General features: G+C 38.6%; 1 protein-coding gene across 4 annotated transcripts in view; it reads left to right on the top strand.

The window, feature by feature from the left end:
• The window catches only part of LOC124997298 (interferon-induced very large GTPase 1-like), a 406468-nt gene that overhangs the window by 40256 nt on the left and 349549 nt on the right, over window positions 1–16663 (top strand). For 2 of the 4 annotated variants that reach the window (XM_047570897.1, XM_047570896.1), the window contains exon 1: window positions 12968–13137. The exons of the other annotated variants lie outside the window; for them this stretch is intronic. In XM_047570897.1, the coding sequence (XP_047426853.1) occupies window positions 13026–13137 (112 nt within the window). In that variant the 5' untranslated portion in view covers window positions 12968–13025. Of the gene's footprint in view, window positions 1–12967; window positions 13138–16663 lie in introns of those variants that run through there. 4 annotated transcript variants of the gene reach the window in all.

The raw sequence follows: 16663 nt of genomic DNA, 5'->3' as shown, positions 1-16663 counted from the left end.
AGCTGAGCCAAAAAAGGAAATTTGGACATGTTGATAAAAACATTAAAGAAACATGCAAGTCTAAAATGATATTCAATAAGATGCATGTTAAATATATTTAGTTTGGAAAACATGACTCTGTTCAATCTCCTTTTTTTTTTTTACATCATCCTGCTTTAGAAGAGCTGCAGAAAGCACCTGAGATCACTAAAAAGGTAAAATTGTTTTTATCTTCTTGGCTGATCATAATCACAGGAAACATCAGTTCATAAAACATTAAAATATTTATATTTGGAGGTTAGATGAGATTGTCAGCCTCCCACTGGAACAGTTCCAGTCCTCAGACCTAGAAATTATTACTGTGCATATTTATACCTTGATTTTGTGCCACATATTATTTTCCTGAATTGGTTCATCACTGTGAATTATTGATCCTGAGTGTTGTGTGTGTATCTTTCTTTTTTCTTGGCCTGTTTATTCCAGTCACTCTAACCATGTCAAATAATGTTGAATTACAATGATCTTTTTCTCAGGTCAGTCAACTGAATGAACCTGTTGAAGCTGAACACTCAGAGAAGACTGATGACAGCACAAAGGGAAAATCTGAAATCAAGTCTTTATCACCTGAAACCAAGAAGAAAGGTAAGATTTTATCAATTATTATCAAAGAATTCAATTATTTAAGAAAATTCTAAATTGTATTGTCTAACACGTCAGAGATTAGAGTTTGACACCGAACAGGAAATAAGTCCTTTCTTTCTTATTTTCCCATTGACAAATGTGAAACACAGCTACATGTGATGCCATGTCACATTTCTCTCCTGTCCTGCACAGAAAAATGAACATTTGTTCTATCTCATGTTAGGAGTTGATGAAATTTGCAGGTATCACCCTGCAGCTCTCCAATGTCTTATAGTCCTGCCAAAGCCAACTTTTCTCACAAAGATTGGGATTCAGACCTCTTCTTCTAACCAAGCACACTAACCTCTCCACCATCAGTATTCCATCAATATAGATATATATTGAGCATAGATTTAGGTATTTTTAGTGCTTCAGTTGCTGAGCATTGAATTGGAGCATGACGGTGACTTTCTTACCACTAAAGGTCTAAACGAAAAACATGTAAATGCAATGTCTTTACATTATTTTTATTTCCTTTTTACATTTGCAGCGCCCCCTGCAGGTCAATTTGAATTGATTGATGGTGTGTCTAATGGCTGTTCATTTGTGTCCAGAGCCACGTCCCTGCCAATGTTAATGGATCAATAACTTGTAAACTACAGGAGAGTAACTAGCATTGTACTACTTTAGATAAATTTGGTCCAACACTGACACACAATAGATTTGCTGTGTACTTGAACTATGGTTTAGGAACAAAAAGAAAAGCGTATTTGTCAAAACAATTGGTGGACATTCATTCTCCAGGTAGTTTTGATGTAGAGAACATTGAGCTGGACTTGTGCATTAAATTTCAAGTCTATTGGATTTAAAGAGTGAGGGGGCGTGGCCTCTTCTATGTTACCTTAATTACACTGCCACCATCTGGTAGATTCGGGCAGTGTTCCTTCTGAATGTCTTGTAAATCATTTCCAGTTACTGTGTCAACTTTCATGAACATTAATTATCAAGGCCATTCAACGCGATGCCTCTATATTGTTATTGCTCGTGTTTATTATCAAGGCAATGCAACGTGATGCCTCTATATTGTTATTGCTCGCGTTTATTATCGAGGCAATACAACGTGATGCCTCTATATTGTTATTGCTCACGTTTATTCCGCTTATTCTTCTTCCGTAGCTTTTTCGGCGCGCTACTCGTCCCAGAGTTCTGGAGCGATATGGACAATGATATATCAAGACTTGGGAATTGAACGGGAATGGTGTGCTATGACTTTTATAAGGGATTGATGAAACGGGGTGAGAATAAACGACAAAAAAGCGACAGATTTTTCCCATAGGAATGAATGGAAAAGCCAGAAAAAAGCGCCAACATTCCAAAATCGCCTCGCTCACTTTGCTGAATGATTACTCTGCCATGCTTTGGAGTAGAGAAATTCTGAGTTTGTACGAGGCACGACAAGTGTAACTTTCTTGTCCACAAAACGGCGTTTCTGTACCTGCTACAGTTTGGTCACAGTCGCAGTTTACGTTTGGGTGAAAAAAGTTGAAAAATATCGTTTAACATGGGACCCTATGGCCACACTCTAATCGCACTCTTGCGAGAGGATTTTTCAGTTTTAACCGAAAAAAAAGGTTCAAAGTTGTCTGCCCACAAATTTGGAGCTACAGAAATAAAAATTACATAAAACGTAGGAATTTTTGTTGGCTTTCCAATGATGCATCTCTGACTCGTGTATGTCCTACAGTTTGGACTCCCAGGCCCTTCCGAGCGAGGAGTGCGACAAACATTCCGCTCATCCGCTCCCATGTTAAAAAAAAGTCAGATTTGGGGTGAAAAACGGCAACGCAAGGTGTTCTCTCTCTCGTCACAGCGGCCACAGTTTTCGCTGTACGTGCGTGGAATCAACATTAAATCGAAGAGGACCCTCGTCTGACGCTCACAATGCGTTCATTTTCCCCGTACGACCTATCGTTGGGGAGATAGTTACCCCCCACTTACATAAGAACTAAAGTTCTTATATAAGCTGTGAGAGAGCAGGGGAGGGGCCGTAACCATGGTTACAAAACCCACACGCACGGAGGAGGAGGGAGGAGCTCATAGTGACAGCATCATATAGGGAGGAGGGGCTAATTAACAGCAGGTGTGTACCTGCTCATCATGTTTGCTGCAGTACCTAAGGAGGGAGGCTTTCATTAACACAACAGCTGTGTACCTGCTGACCTTCATAATGGAACACTAAGTCACTCACACCACCAAATCATTATGACCACCTTAGACCTGGACAGAGAAGGAGAAGGAGGCCAGATCTCACTCCATAGACACCCCACTGTAGCGAATGACCACCTGCTCCTTCCACACACCCAACTGAACCCGCATTCAAATGTGTCTGCCAAAACATTATGACCACTCAAGCTATTACAGCATTACAGTGGGGCGGGGACCGTTATTAACGCGACACTCGTGGCCCAGCTGCGGTTCTGGTCTGTCTACCAACATAATGCTGGCATTGACCTGCCAAAACATCATGTCCAAGGTGGCCGTTACCAGTACGCGGCACAAGCAGCATTGCCTCGTTCAAAATTTCCCCTTGGGAATTTTCTAGTTAAATTTATCATGTAACAAACATAGCTGAACCAAACGATGGAATCTGTGCATGTTGATAAAAACATTAAAGAAATATGCAAGTCTGAAATGATATTCAATAGGATGCATGTTAAATATATTTAGTTTGAAAAACATGAGTCTGTTCAATCTTCTTTTTCTTACATCATCCTGCTGTAGAAGATCTGCAGAAAGCACCTGAGATCACCGAAAAGCCAACTTTTCTCACAAAGATTGGGATTCAAACTCAAGACCTCTTCTTCTAACCAAGCACACTAACCTCTCCACAATCAGTATACCATCACTATAGATATATATTCAGCATAGATTTAGGTATTTTTGGTGCTTCAGTTGCTGAGCATTGAATTGGAGCATGATGGTGACTTTCTCACCACTTAAGGTCTAACGAAAAACATGTAAAACATGTAAAAGTCTTTACATCATTTTTATTTTATGTTATTTTTACATTCGCAGCGCCCCCTGCAGGTCAATTTGAATTGATTGATGATGTGACTAATGGCTGTTCATTTGTGTCCAGAGCCTCGTCCCTGCCGATATTAATGGGTCAATAACTTGTAAACTACAGGAGAGTAACTAGCATTGTACTACTTTAGATAAATTTGGTCCAACAGTGACACACAATAGATTTGCTGTGGACTTGAACTATGGTTTAGGAACAAAAAGAAAAGCGTATTTGTCAAAACAAATGGTGGACATTTATTCTCCACGTAGTTTTGATGTAGAGAACACTGAGCTGTGGTCTCATACTTCTGCATTGAAGGAGAACGAGTCACTTAACTGTTCACTGCTACTTTCCATGTATATGTGTATTCCTGTGATAATCCAGAATATCATTTTTGTTCTGCAGGAGAGAGCAACAGCAAGAAACACAGACAAACAGAAACCGAAACACTGCTCAGAAGACTTAACCTTCAAGTTCAACATAAGTTGACACCAGCAGACTTTCTCCAAATACGTCCACCTGTTCAAATGAACCAAGATATACTGGAAACAGATGTAGCTCGTAGTTTTCTTCAGAGGTTAATGATGTTAGACTACAGAGCCAGATATATTCTTGTAAGACAAGAGAGTTCTGGTGCAAGATATGCACAGACTCTTCCAATATCTGAATCAGATGACAATGACTTAGATGCTCTCTTTAGCACCACTGTAGACGTGGACCAATCAAAACAAACCAACGTGCATCCAATGGATGTTCAAATGGCAGTATTTCACTGCTCTGACAGCTTCCTTAAGCAGAACATGATTACAAAGTTATCACAGTGTCAGTACGCCTTGCCTTTCCTTGTTCCTAACCCAGAGACCGCAACAATCGAATGTCCTCTGTGGACATTTAGACAAATAATAAAGACATGGAAGACAACTCAAGTCAAAGATGATTCAAAACTTGTCACCATGAAGAGTATGCCCATCTGCAACGCTGAGACACACATGGTGTCATTTTTCCGCCTGGGTTCAGTATCTGAGTCGAAATCACAGCTCATGAATTCTTTGATCAACGACCGTCACAACACCTTCTTCCACAGAAACTGTCCAGGCAGCACCAAATCTCGTCATCTGATGGACGGTGTGGCAGAGATTGCCTGGTACTGCCCTGCTGGAAAACCCAGTGATTCCTTCACTGAGTGCATTGCCTTCTGTAATCTTCATGGTGATGCTCTGATGATTGAAAAACAAACTAAAATACTGACGGAAACTTCTTCAGTCAATGTAGTTCTTGTACCAACTCTGGAAAAAAGCCACAAAAGTGCAACAGTCATCTCAGATCTTTACAAGTCTCAGAAGCCTCTCATTATTCTTATTGCTGATAATGATTGTGATGCAGTTCAGGTGAAACCAGGAAAGTACAAAATGGGTCTGAAAGACAGAAGCCAGTCAGATGTTTCTGAAAGCCTGAAAGGAATGATTAGAAACATGTTGTCTGGACTACAAACCTCCTTCCAGCTCAAATCTATGGCCAATGTCTGTGGAATCAGAGTGGATGAAGATGACCCAGTGTGTCAAAAAGGGAAAAAGGCAGCAATGGAAATATTTAATTTGATTCAAAGGATGAACGTTTCAAAGATCAAAGATACATTTCTCCCCTGTCAAGGCCAACTGTGGCATGACTGGTCGAGAATTAAAAAAGAACTGTATCATCTGAAAGGAAACGTGGAGAAGGAAAAAAGTCAGAAAAATCAGCAGCTGATGAAAATTAGAGAAAATCAATGCTCTGTTTCCTGTAGTGAACTGATGAAGTCATTCACTGAAAGCCTCATTTCTTTGTCGTCCCAGGAGGTAGAGTACTTCCTGAAATGGACTCAGATCTTAATAGATGCCCTCTGCACAGACGATCTGTCTTCAATTCTCCAAAGCTATGATGAAAAGTGGTCTGAGGTCTTAGATCTGAAGAAGAAAGAACCCAAATCTCCACTGTTAGTAGGTAAACAAGATGAGCTTGAAACAATATCAAAAAAACTGCAGTCAGCAACTTTTGGTTTGGAGCATATCTTTAGAGAAATGGGACAGATCTATGAAGCTCATCAAGATCTGAAGAAACAACCAAACTGTGGACAGACCAACTGGTCCAAATACTCTGAACTGGCTGCAGATCTGATGATATCAGGACGCCCTATGGAGCTGATGGATGGAGATGCAGGTCATGTGCCTTTGACGTGGATCTCTAGTGTTTTAGAAGAAGTCATCAAGAAACTGGGTGACCAGAGAGTTTTTGTGTTGTCGGTTCTGGGCATACAAAGCAGTGGAAAATCAACAATGCTGAATGCCATGTTTGGATTGCAGTTTGCAGTGAGTGCTGGTAGATGCACCAAGGGAGCTTTCATGCAGCTGGTCAAAGTGTCAGAGGAAATACAGAAAGATTTCAAGTTTGACTATGTTCTCGTAGTGGACACTGAAGGACTACGTGCTCTTGAATTGGCAGGTGACGCCACTCTTCACCACGACAACGCACTGGCCACATTTGTTGTTGGCCTGGGAAACATGACACTGATCAACATCTTTGGCGAGAATCCAGCTGAGATGCAAGATGTCTTGCAGATTGTTGTCCAGGCTTTCATGAGGATGAAGAAAGTGAAGCTTTTTCCAAGTTGTGTGTTTGTTCACCAGAATGTTACAGACATTGCAGCTGCAGAGAAAAACATGGATGGAAAGAGACGCCTGCAAGAAAAACTGGACCAGATGGCTCAGCTAGCTGCCAAAGAGGAGGTGTGTGACGTTGAGTGCTTCAGTGACATCATTGCATTTGATGTGCAACAAGATGTGAAATACTTTGCCCAGCTATGGGAAGGAAGTCCACCAATGGCTCCCCCAAATCCTGGTTACAGCGAGAGTGTCCAAGAACTGAAAAGGATGATCCTCACTAAGGCTTCACAGTCTGCTGGAATCACTCTCTCAAATTTTAAAAGCAAAATTAAGGACCTGTGGAATGCCCTGTTGAACGAACAGTTTGTTTTCAGCTTCAAAAACACGCTTGAAATTGCAACATACAGAAAGCTTGAGGTCCAATATGGGAACTGGACCTGGGACCTTAGGAGCAGCATGCTGACCATTGAAAACCAACTTTACACCAGGATTGAAAATGGAAAACTTGACAAGGTTGACCATACTTACCTTCTGAAAAAAATGAGCAAAACATATGAAAAAATCAAGAAAGACATGATGATGTACTTTGAGGACAACAAAGACAAAGAAATGTTGGTTCAGTGGCGAGGTCGATTTGAAATCAAAATCAAGCAGTTTCATGAGGATCAGGTAAAAGAAGTCAAAAGGAAACTGGATGAAGTTATCCAGCAAAAGAAAGCTTGTAAAAAGCTTGATGATGAAAAGCCAGAGTTTGAGAACAAACTGCTACAAAAGAGCAAAGAGCTCGCTCAGCAGTTAAAAGACAAGGCAAAGGATGAAGAGGAGCTTCAAAATCAGTTCAACTCTGTTTGGACTGGCTGGGTCAGTGAATTAACTGAAGATATAAAACCAATTAAGGACATAAACTTGGAGGAAGATAAAATGTTCATCTTTGAAGAGCTGGGGATTGAATGGTCTCTCATAGATGAATCCAACAGTAGTAGAAGATACAAAAATGTATCAAAAGTTGGGAATTACCATCATTACATAACCCATAAAAAGTACCAAGGACAACCTGAGGGAGGTAAGAAAGAAACAAACACACACACAACCAAACAGGGAAAAGATGTAGTTAAATCTGTATTAGGTCGTGGGTTGGACTTTGCTCGACAGTTGGTAGGAAGTGGTTCAACAACACAACAAAATATTCTTCCTCATGAAGAACAGGAAGTGATCAGAACCTTCATTAACAACATTGAACAACAGTCCTTTGATGCAATTAAGACCAAGCCTGTAGCAACAAGAGGCTACAGCAAAACTTACCTACAAGAAGTGGCCAAAAATGTTCAAGAAAAACTGACACAATTTGAATCAGAGAGGAAATATTCATTCAAGAAGGAGTTTACAGTTGATGTCTTGTTGTATGTTTTTGAAGGGTTGGGGAGTTGGCTTTCAGATTCTCACCAGACATTCAAAAAGAACAATGACGCCCTCACTTACCTGAACAACAATAAAACACAATATTACAATGTTTTCAGAAGCTTCTGCAAAGGTAACTCATCTGCTGTCGTGTTTGGAGAAATGATCAGTGACAAACTGAAGGTTTCCACTGTTGAGGCTGTCTGTAACAAGACCGCCATTGATCTCACTGGAGAGATGAGGTGCAGTTTCACAGCATTCAATGGAAACAGGTTGGACTTGGAGAAACATGTGTTGAAATCACTTGCACAGAAAGAAGTCTTTGATGATTTCATCAACTACATCCGACATCCAAGGAGGCAAGTAGAGGCTTTTATAAAAGAAGAAGTAGAGAAATACATCTTCAGAGAACACGAAGGTAAAGCTCAGAATATACTGAAGAAAAACGTTGATGACATCAGTCACCGTGTGAGACAAGCTTTATCTGAAGCAACAACAAAAGTCAAAACCCAGGGAGGAGGAACAGAGATGTGGGTGAAGGAATTTTCCTCTTTCCTCAAGGATGAGCTGCCACTTGATGCCATTTGTTGTCAAAACTTCAGTGACATAAACAACTTTGACTTTCTTGAAGAAGGGATAGAGAAAGGTCTGGTTAACATCATTAAGGAGATGAAGAACCACCTCTCCCTGGATAAGATGAAGGAATTCAGGATGAAACCTGATCTTATCCTCATTGATCAGCTGTGTAAGTGCTGCTGGGAAACGTGTCCATTCTGTGGAGCTGTTTGCACCAACACCCTGGAAGACCACAGTCCTGATGACCACAGTGTCCCTTTTCACCGGTCTGGTGGAATCAAAGGTTGGCATTACAGAGGCACAGACATAATGGATGTTGATTTCTGCACAACAAATGTTGCAAGTGATAAAAGGTTCCGGCCTGATATAACTTCAGAGAAGTGCTATCCTTACAAACAGTACAAAACTGCTGGACCACCTTATGATAACTGGAAAATCACCCCTGATGAGTCAAAGCTGAAATACTGGAAATGGTTTGTATGTCGATTTCAAAAGGACCTGGAAGACCACTATAAGTTAAAATTCAAGGACATAGGTGAAATTCCCAGCGAGTGGGGAACACACACAAAAGAAGAAGCAATTAAAAGTCTGGATGAAATGTGAGTGAGTGGAAACTACACAATTACAACTCTACTGAAAGTCCTAACAATTGTTTTCCCGTGATTTTTCACAAAGTAAAATCTTCTAAAATGACGTGCAAATAAAATGTCCTAAATGTGGACAGTCAACAAATCATCAAATACTGTAGGTGATTAGATTAGGCTCCAGAAACCTGTTTGCCTCAGTGAAAAGAAAACTGATCAGGAGAGTAACACACAAATATACGATGCCAACATCAGACCACTGTGTCAAAGTTGTTCAGCTACAATTTATGGAAATAAAACAATATATTGTTCTTAAGTTCAGTAAAGTTGTTAAATGTCAGGGTATTATATTTGATTAAATCTAAATATTTGGATTCAGTTGTTTTTTGTCTAGACATCATTGTCATGATTGAATGAAAATTACATTTATTTTTAATCAGTTTTGTTAAGTAGTTCGAAATCAAATCAACCTAAAATTCTTTCTTTCTTTTAAATTTTTATGTTTGTTTTAAACACTGTTTTTTCATGTATTTGTTAACCGTTTTATTAACCTCGTTTTAAACATTTTGGTTTTTATATATAATAATCTTGCAAACAATCTATAATCTAAATGCAAACAATGAAAGTTACACAATATTTGTAGAAAACATAATCCAACACAAATCACTTGTAATTTTGAACTTTCGTTCTCCAATAATAAAACAATATAACTAGTTCATATCTTCTAAAACACCAGGTTTGTTTGTTCCCGACAAATTCTCAGGGTTAAAGATGATTCAGCAACTTTAAACATTTGACTTCTTTTTTTCTGAGTATTCTATTATACACCACAGTGTCTTTATGCCATTTACAGCTTTTAACATTTAAGAGATGTTTAATAGTTTCAGTAATATTTTAACTGTGTTCTATTAATGTTTTAGTTTTTCTTGTTCTTTATTATAATCTTGCTTAGTTTGGAATGAATTTAAATGTATAAAAACTTTAATAACATAGTGAATCATTTATTAAGGCCATTAACACAAATAATGTCATGAGTGAAAAAAAAGATCCTTTGGATTTATTTCATTTTAATGTGTACATTAATCGTATTGTGTTCAACTGACATAAGTTTCTCTTTCCCCCCTCACTCAATTATTGCTTGTCCAACCAAAGTATTTCAATTACATTAAAATTGTTTAAAATAATCATGTTGATTCAACACATTATTAAGTTACTGTTAACACCAATTTATTATGTGAGGTTAAAGTGCTTTCATCACCTCCAGGGTACCTGATTTTCAACCATTACTCCAAATTGATTTGTTAATGGCAGTTGTTGGAGCCAATTTTTTGTGTTTAATCATTTTATAGTTTAGATGATTTGCTGTATTTGATATGGGACGTCTAAGTTATGGTTTGGGGTATGAGAGTGATCATTTGATTTATCTATGTTTATGTGTTTAGCTGTTCTGATTTAATTCAGATTTGTAGCAGCTGTGGAAGGAGGAAGAGGCGTGTTCAGTGTTTTGTTAATGTTTAGTTTAAAAGCATTTTTGTTGTTCGTTTTGATTTTAAATAAACAGAAAAAGAGAAAACGAGTGACTCAAGCTTTATTTTTGGATAATTCAAACGTGTGAGTCATACAACCCTGTAACCTGGCACAATGGTTTATTGATAGAAAAAAGGACAAGACAGTTATTATTCAATGATATTATGTTACTCTAACTGAAAAAAAAAAGATCCTTTGGATTTACTTAATTTTAATGTGTTCATACGTCTCACACAATCAATCATTTTCTCTTTTCCTCCTCAATTATTATTTATCAAACCAAAATATTTCAGTTACATTAAGACTGTTGAAAAGAATCCTGTTGATTCAACATGATTCTTATGTTACTGTAACACCAATTTATTGTGTGAGGTTAAAGTGGTTTCATCACTTCCAGGGTACCTGATTTTCACCTGTTACTCCAAAATGATTTATTAATATTATTCAGAGGTATCATGTTACTTGAACAAAAAAGGCAACGAGTCAGAGTTCAGTACCAACTTGTTCTTAGTAAACTTAATAAACACACATTTGACAAAATGGACTCAGTGAGTATATATTATACTGTGAGTATAATCCAATCCATAGTATTGATAGTGATAATTGATAAATTGTCTAAAGCTTCTTGATTTGTCTCTCAAATCGCACCAGATTGCTCTATTTAAATTTACGATGCTCAAACTAATTCTGCAGGGGAAGAATCCCCTGTAGCCCCCTATATTTTTTATTATACATTTTGTTTTTGTAGAACATATTCAGTTTCTACATTTCACAGAACCATTCGCATGACATGAAAAAAAGAAACTTATGTGCATAAAGTACCAGATCCAGATAAGACCTCCTCCTCACAGATGTAGATGCAGATGTAGTTTATGGAGCTCCACAGGTCAGATATTCAGCACTGCAGACCAGAGACCCTCACAAGAAGATGGAGGGGAGAGAGTGAGACACAGTGGTTAGTAAATTATAAGAGATAGAAAATAAATTATAAGATATTAGAGGACGGGAGCCAGAGAAGAGACAGGAGAGGACATGTCCTCAGTGCATCGTCCCCCTGCAGCCTAGGCCTATAGCAGCATAACTAAGGGATGGTTAAGTCCAGCTCTAACTATAAGCTTTGTCAAAAAGGAAAGTCTTAAGCCTGACCTTAAACGTAGAGACTGTGTCTGCCTCCTGAACCCAAACTGGGAGCTGGTTCCACAGCAGAGGAGCCTGATAGCTGAAGGCTCTACCTCCCATTCTACTTTTAGAAACTCATTTTTTCTGACTCAGCGCCGGTTCCAACTAATCCATTCCATCGGTAATCGTACGCCTCAAACATTATCAGTTGTCTTAATTATTCTTAATGGCACAATTACGTCATACTCTGCTGGACAAACAGAGCAGCAACATGGAGAGGAAGAAGCGCTCGAAAGTCTGGCTGTACTTCACGAAATGCAATGAAAATGCTGCCGTATGCAATCAGTGCAAGACAGTGATATCATGCAAAGGTGTGAATACCTCTAACATGCTGTAAGCAGCATGCGCAGTTTGTAATGATCAGCTTGTGATCCAAGCTACTTAAAAACACACTACACCCTAAATATTGCTGCCCAGAAGATCCACCAGTGCAACGCAGTCACCAATTGGGCAGCAAGGGCACCTGCTGTGGTGAAGTGGATGAGGAAGTTCACTATGGCTAAAACTGTCCTCAAAGAAAAACAGCAACTCCTGAGTAAGTATATGCAAATGCATAACGTTTAGTGATATGCAACAAATTAAGTGACAATGGCTTATGGTTATATGCTGTATATGCTTATGCAGATCATGTCCATCTGAATTTGTTTGTTTTTCAGACTTAGGCCCCGGCACGCACTGATCACTGATGTTAAAACGAGGTGGAATTCTCTCTATCTCATGATATTACTAATATTACTAATACAATTAAAATAGGCCTCATTTTAAAACTGTGGATTATAAGACTGCAAGAGGATCTGTGTGTTTATTTTTAATTATTTGCTGTTTTAGACTGATGGAGAAAGTTCAGGAGTTTGTCCATCTGATGCGCATGCTCTACACGTCGACTCTCTGTGTCTCAAGCCAGAAAGGTGCAGCCAGTGGGCAGATTCTGCCTGTCTTGAAGAAGTTGAAGCAACACTACACCACTGAGGCAAGGGACTCACAGGAAACATTAAATAGAAGATATGGACTGATCTATCCACCTGTTATCAGGTACCATGACTGATTAAATTTGTAGTTCATGAATGGTGGATGTCAGACACTCGCAAAAGTGTCCCCAGGTTTTTGAATATGAATGTTTATTCCTTTCTGAAATTAAGGATGAAGAGATTCAGACCTTCCTTGAGGAGGCAACAGTTATGGACCTGAGGCAAGATGAAAATGGAAAATGATGATGCCACCTGGGACCGGCTGAAGACCACAGCAGTAACAGAGGTGCTGCTCACAAGAACAGAAGAGGTATTTGAATCACAGTATGTGGTACAATTCCACTGTGATGCTCTCTGGTCTCATAACTCAAACAGTGTGTTTATACTTAAGGTGCCAGTGCCAGAAGACACACAGAGCCAGAGACAGGCTGAGGAGGATGTGGAGGAAGGCCATGTAAGTGCAGTTTATTATAACGTCATTATATACGTCATGGTCTCTGAAAACGATCGACACTGCTACACAACACTGATGTGTGATGAGAATAAAGAGCAGAAAGAACAACTGGAGCAGAAACTCTACAAAGAAGAAACCGCTGGGACAGGTGAGATTTTAACGTGGATGTAACTTTGGAACCTGTTTGGGGGAAAAACCATTGATTATTCCTAAATGCTGCTGTGGGATTTTTTTAAGTTCAATTCCTGGAACTGTCCAGTATCTAACAGCCCTACCACAATGCACAATTCATCCAAAACATACGAGTTACACAACAGCAGTAAACACCATTACCAATGCTGAAAACAAACCCTAAACCCTTAAATACAGTAGATACTGCCATTATGTTCTGTATTCAGTATGTAAATTGAATGCTCAAGATAAATACAAAGTAAACCAAACCTAAATATTTTTAAACTATCAAAAGTGAACTGAAACCAAACAAAAGACTCAACAGTAGCTCAAATGTAGAATAAATTAAAATTAAAAACTAACTAACAATACATAATTATAACTAGTCTGAAATAAAAAAGACAAGCTACAATCGGTTTTTATTTTTGTTTGTTCAAGTAAATCTCATCTCATGTTTGTAGACTTCCTCCTGCTAACCCTCTTCTAAGCAAAAACATAACACATTTAATACGTCATTTAAAATTCAAGTGTTTGTGGCGCCCTCTCTGGTCATGCTGAATAAAACGAAAGTGAGTGATGACAACACAGCAGGAGGAGGGGGAGGAGAATGTGAAACCAAATGTGAGACTGACAATAAAGGTAATTTAAGAATGTGAAAATATTTTTTCATGAAGTAAGAATGGTTCTATAAATATCAGTGTTGTAGGCTGATCATAAATTCATCTTTTCTACTGCATGTCTCCACAGACCCGTTGGAGGAGAGTACAGCTGACACCACGGTAAATGTTTTACAACTATGTTAGTCATTGTAATCTAATGCATTTACTTTACTTGTGTTTCTTTCTTCTCTGGTATGTAATCAGAGATAACTAAAAACTTTTTAAAACGATTGTCATACCAGTAATAGAAAAAGTCTATTTCTGTGGAATGAATTGTGAGAAAAATAAATCACTATTTTTCTCAGCTTGATTCAATGAATGATGAAGCTCAGCACTCAGAGACGAAGGACACAACCACAGGAGAGGAAACAAAGTCTGCATCAACTGAAAGCAAAGATAAAAGTAAATTTAAACAGGAACACTGCTTATTTTTAAATTATCCAGCATCTGGAGAGGTGGAACATTCAGTTGAAAACTGACCCAAAATGATCATTTTCTTAGGGTAATGTACTGAGCGAACCTGGTGGAGCTGAACACTCAGAGAAGACTGATGGCAACATAAGGGGGGAGGCTGAAATCAAGGGTTCATCTGAAACTGAGGAAGAAGGTAACATTTTAATCAGTGATTTTACAATAACTTATGACATAATAATAAAAAAAATACAACTAATTACGAAAGAGTAATCCCAATAATAGACAAAGATAGAGGTGAACATGTTCATTCGTTTTTATTCATTTTAACTGTTTTTACTTCAATGTACTGAAGATACCAAAAATATAAAATGGTTTTAGTGTTAACAAACTAAGCCTGGCAACAGATACTGATCACTTGATGCTAGCTCTTATATATATGTGTCATCAATCTGATGACTGATACTTTACATATTTTCTATACCTTTCCCTGTGATAATCTGGTAAATAGAACAACAATAAAATGAAACATGAAATGGAAACACTGTTCAGACGACTTGGTCTTCAAGATCAACAAAAGTTGTCACCTGAAGACCTTCTTGAAATAGGTCCACCTGTCAAACAGAGCCAGGACATATCTGAGAAAGAGGTTAATGATGCTGGACTACAATGCCCGATATATTCCTACAAGACAAAACAACCTTGATACGAGACATTCACAGTCTGGTAACTGCTGATCAGTGTCTACAGCAGTTCGGAGGAATTCGATATCGTTCCTTAGAACAGAACCTCTTCATTTCTGAGATGTTGGTGGTTTCCTCTCATGAACTGATGCTTCAGGCCCTTCCATCACATTGCTATTGGATTAAGGCCAGGACTTTGACTTGCCCGTTCCTAAACATTCATCTTGTTCTTATTTAGTTCTTGGGCTCGTTGTCTTGCTGCATGACCCAGTTTCTCTTCACATTCAGCTCATGGACACATGTCCTGACATTTTATTTTAGCGTTCACTGGTATCATTCATATTCTTTGGTCCATCAATGATGAGCAGATGCAGCAGAACAGGCCCAAACCAGGACATTAGCGCCCCCATGTTTCATGAAGGGATGAGGTTCTGATGCTGTGTGTTGTTTAATCTCCAAACTTGACGCCTCTGTCTTTAAACTATTCGCAAAAACAAAGTTTATCCAAATATAAAATTGCAAAACATGTTTGTTTTTGGCTGTTGTGGAAAAATCTACTTATCACAGGGTTTGTCAAATGGAGAAACTTTGCAAGTCTTTGCCAGTTTTATTTTCTGGACAGCCAGGACACAAGCTGCAGGGTGAGTTAGTCCTCGCTCACTCAGTTCATATAGTCATGTGTTTTCCCGTAAGTCTTGAGGCCTCAAAAGGAAACAGCTCGCCTGCTTTCACTTTCCATTTCCCATTACTGATGGGAGGGGTTTGTGAAAGGCTGACACAATGGGACACTGAGCTCTATATATGCTTGAGGGGGAAGGAGGGGATTTCAGATAAGGCAGCCACGTCTACACAGAGCGGGTAGAGCTGAGTCGGTAAGTCGAAATGTTTGATATGAAAAAGACCTATTGTGTGTTTATTAGTCTTTCTTCCCTTTCCCTTCATGTTTGTTTTGATTGTTCAGCGTGTTATTTGAGTTTTTGAACTACTTTCAGATTCTTTCAGTCTTTCAGGTTCATCTTTTAAACTATAACTCCCCATTTATTTATAATGCCCATGGTCAGACACACTGAAAATAGACATAAAACCATTATTTGCATTTTTCACTAGAATCACTCCACATCATTCCTTTGTTTGACATTTGTCGTGTTTGTTTAGTTTTTTGTTTAGAAAGTTATTTAGATATTTGTTTGGTTTTTATATTTTTAGGCTACTTTTCTTTTTTATTGCATATTTAAGCCTATTTAAGTTTATGTTGTCCTCTTATATTTTTAATGCAGGTTCCATGTCTTTGATTTTTTATGGCATTTTCTTAATGCTTCTTCTTGTTAATATGTTAAAATATACAATAGTGTTTGTTTATTATTTGACTTTATATTTATTTTCCACTTTCATAATTTTTGTAATAACTTCAGTGGAATAAAGCATAGACAGTCACAAAGGCTGTACTTTGTTTATTTGAAAGGCTGTAAACGCATCTCTTAGTGTTAGTCTTAAGCCTATATTGCAGCAAATGGAGGAATATAGTCAGTGATTGAGGAGAGGGATCCAGTCAGTGAATGCTACTGATCTACTGATTCGCGTTGCATCACTGACTCGAGTCAGTACGTGAAAAGATCACTTACTCTCCAAGTGAACCAGTTCACTGCAGGTGGCGAGTCAGCCTCTGTGTCATTGCCGACCATTGGTGCCGACACAGAGGCTGAGATGCCGGAAACCCCGCCCGCTTTTCTGGACCAAACGACTTTGGGGA

The sequence above is a fragment of the Mugil cephalus genome, chromosome 20 (genome assembly GCF_022458985.1).
Source record: "Mugil cephalus isolate CIBA_MC_2020 chromosome 20, CIBA_Mcephalus_1.1, whole genome shotgun sequence".
Classification (NCBI taxonomy): Eukaryota; Metazoa; Chordata; class Actinopteri; order Mugiliformes; family Mugilidae; genus Mugil; species Mugil cephalus.
This window is presented reverse-complemented; position numbering and strand designations above follow the sequence as displayed.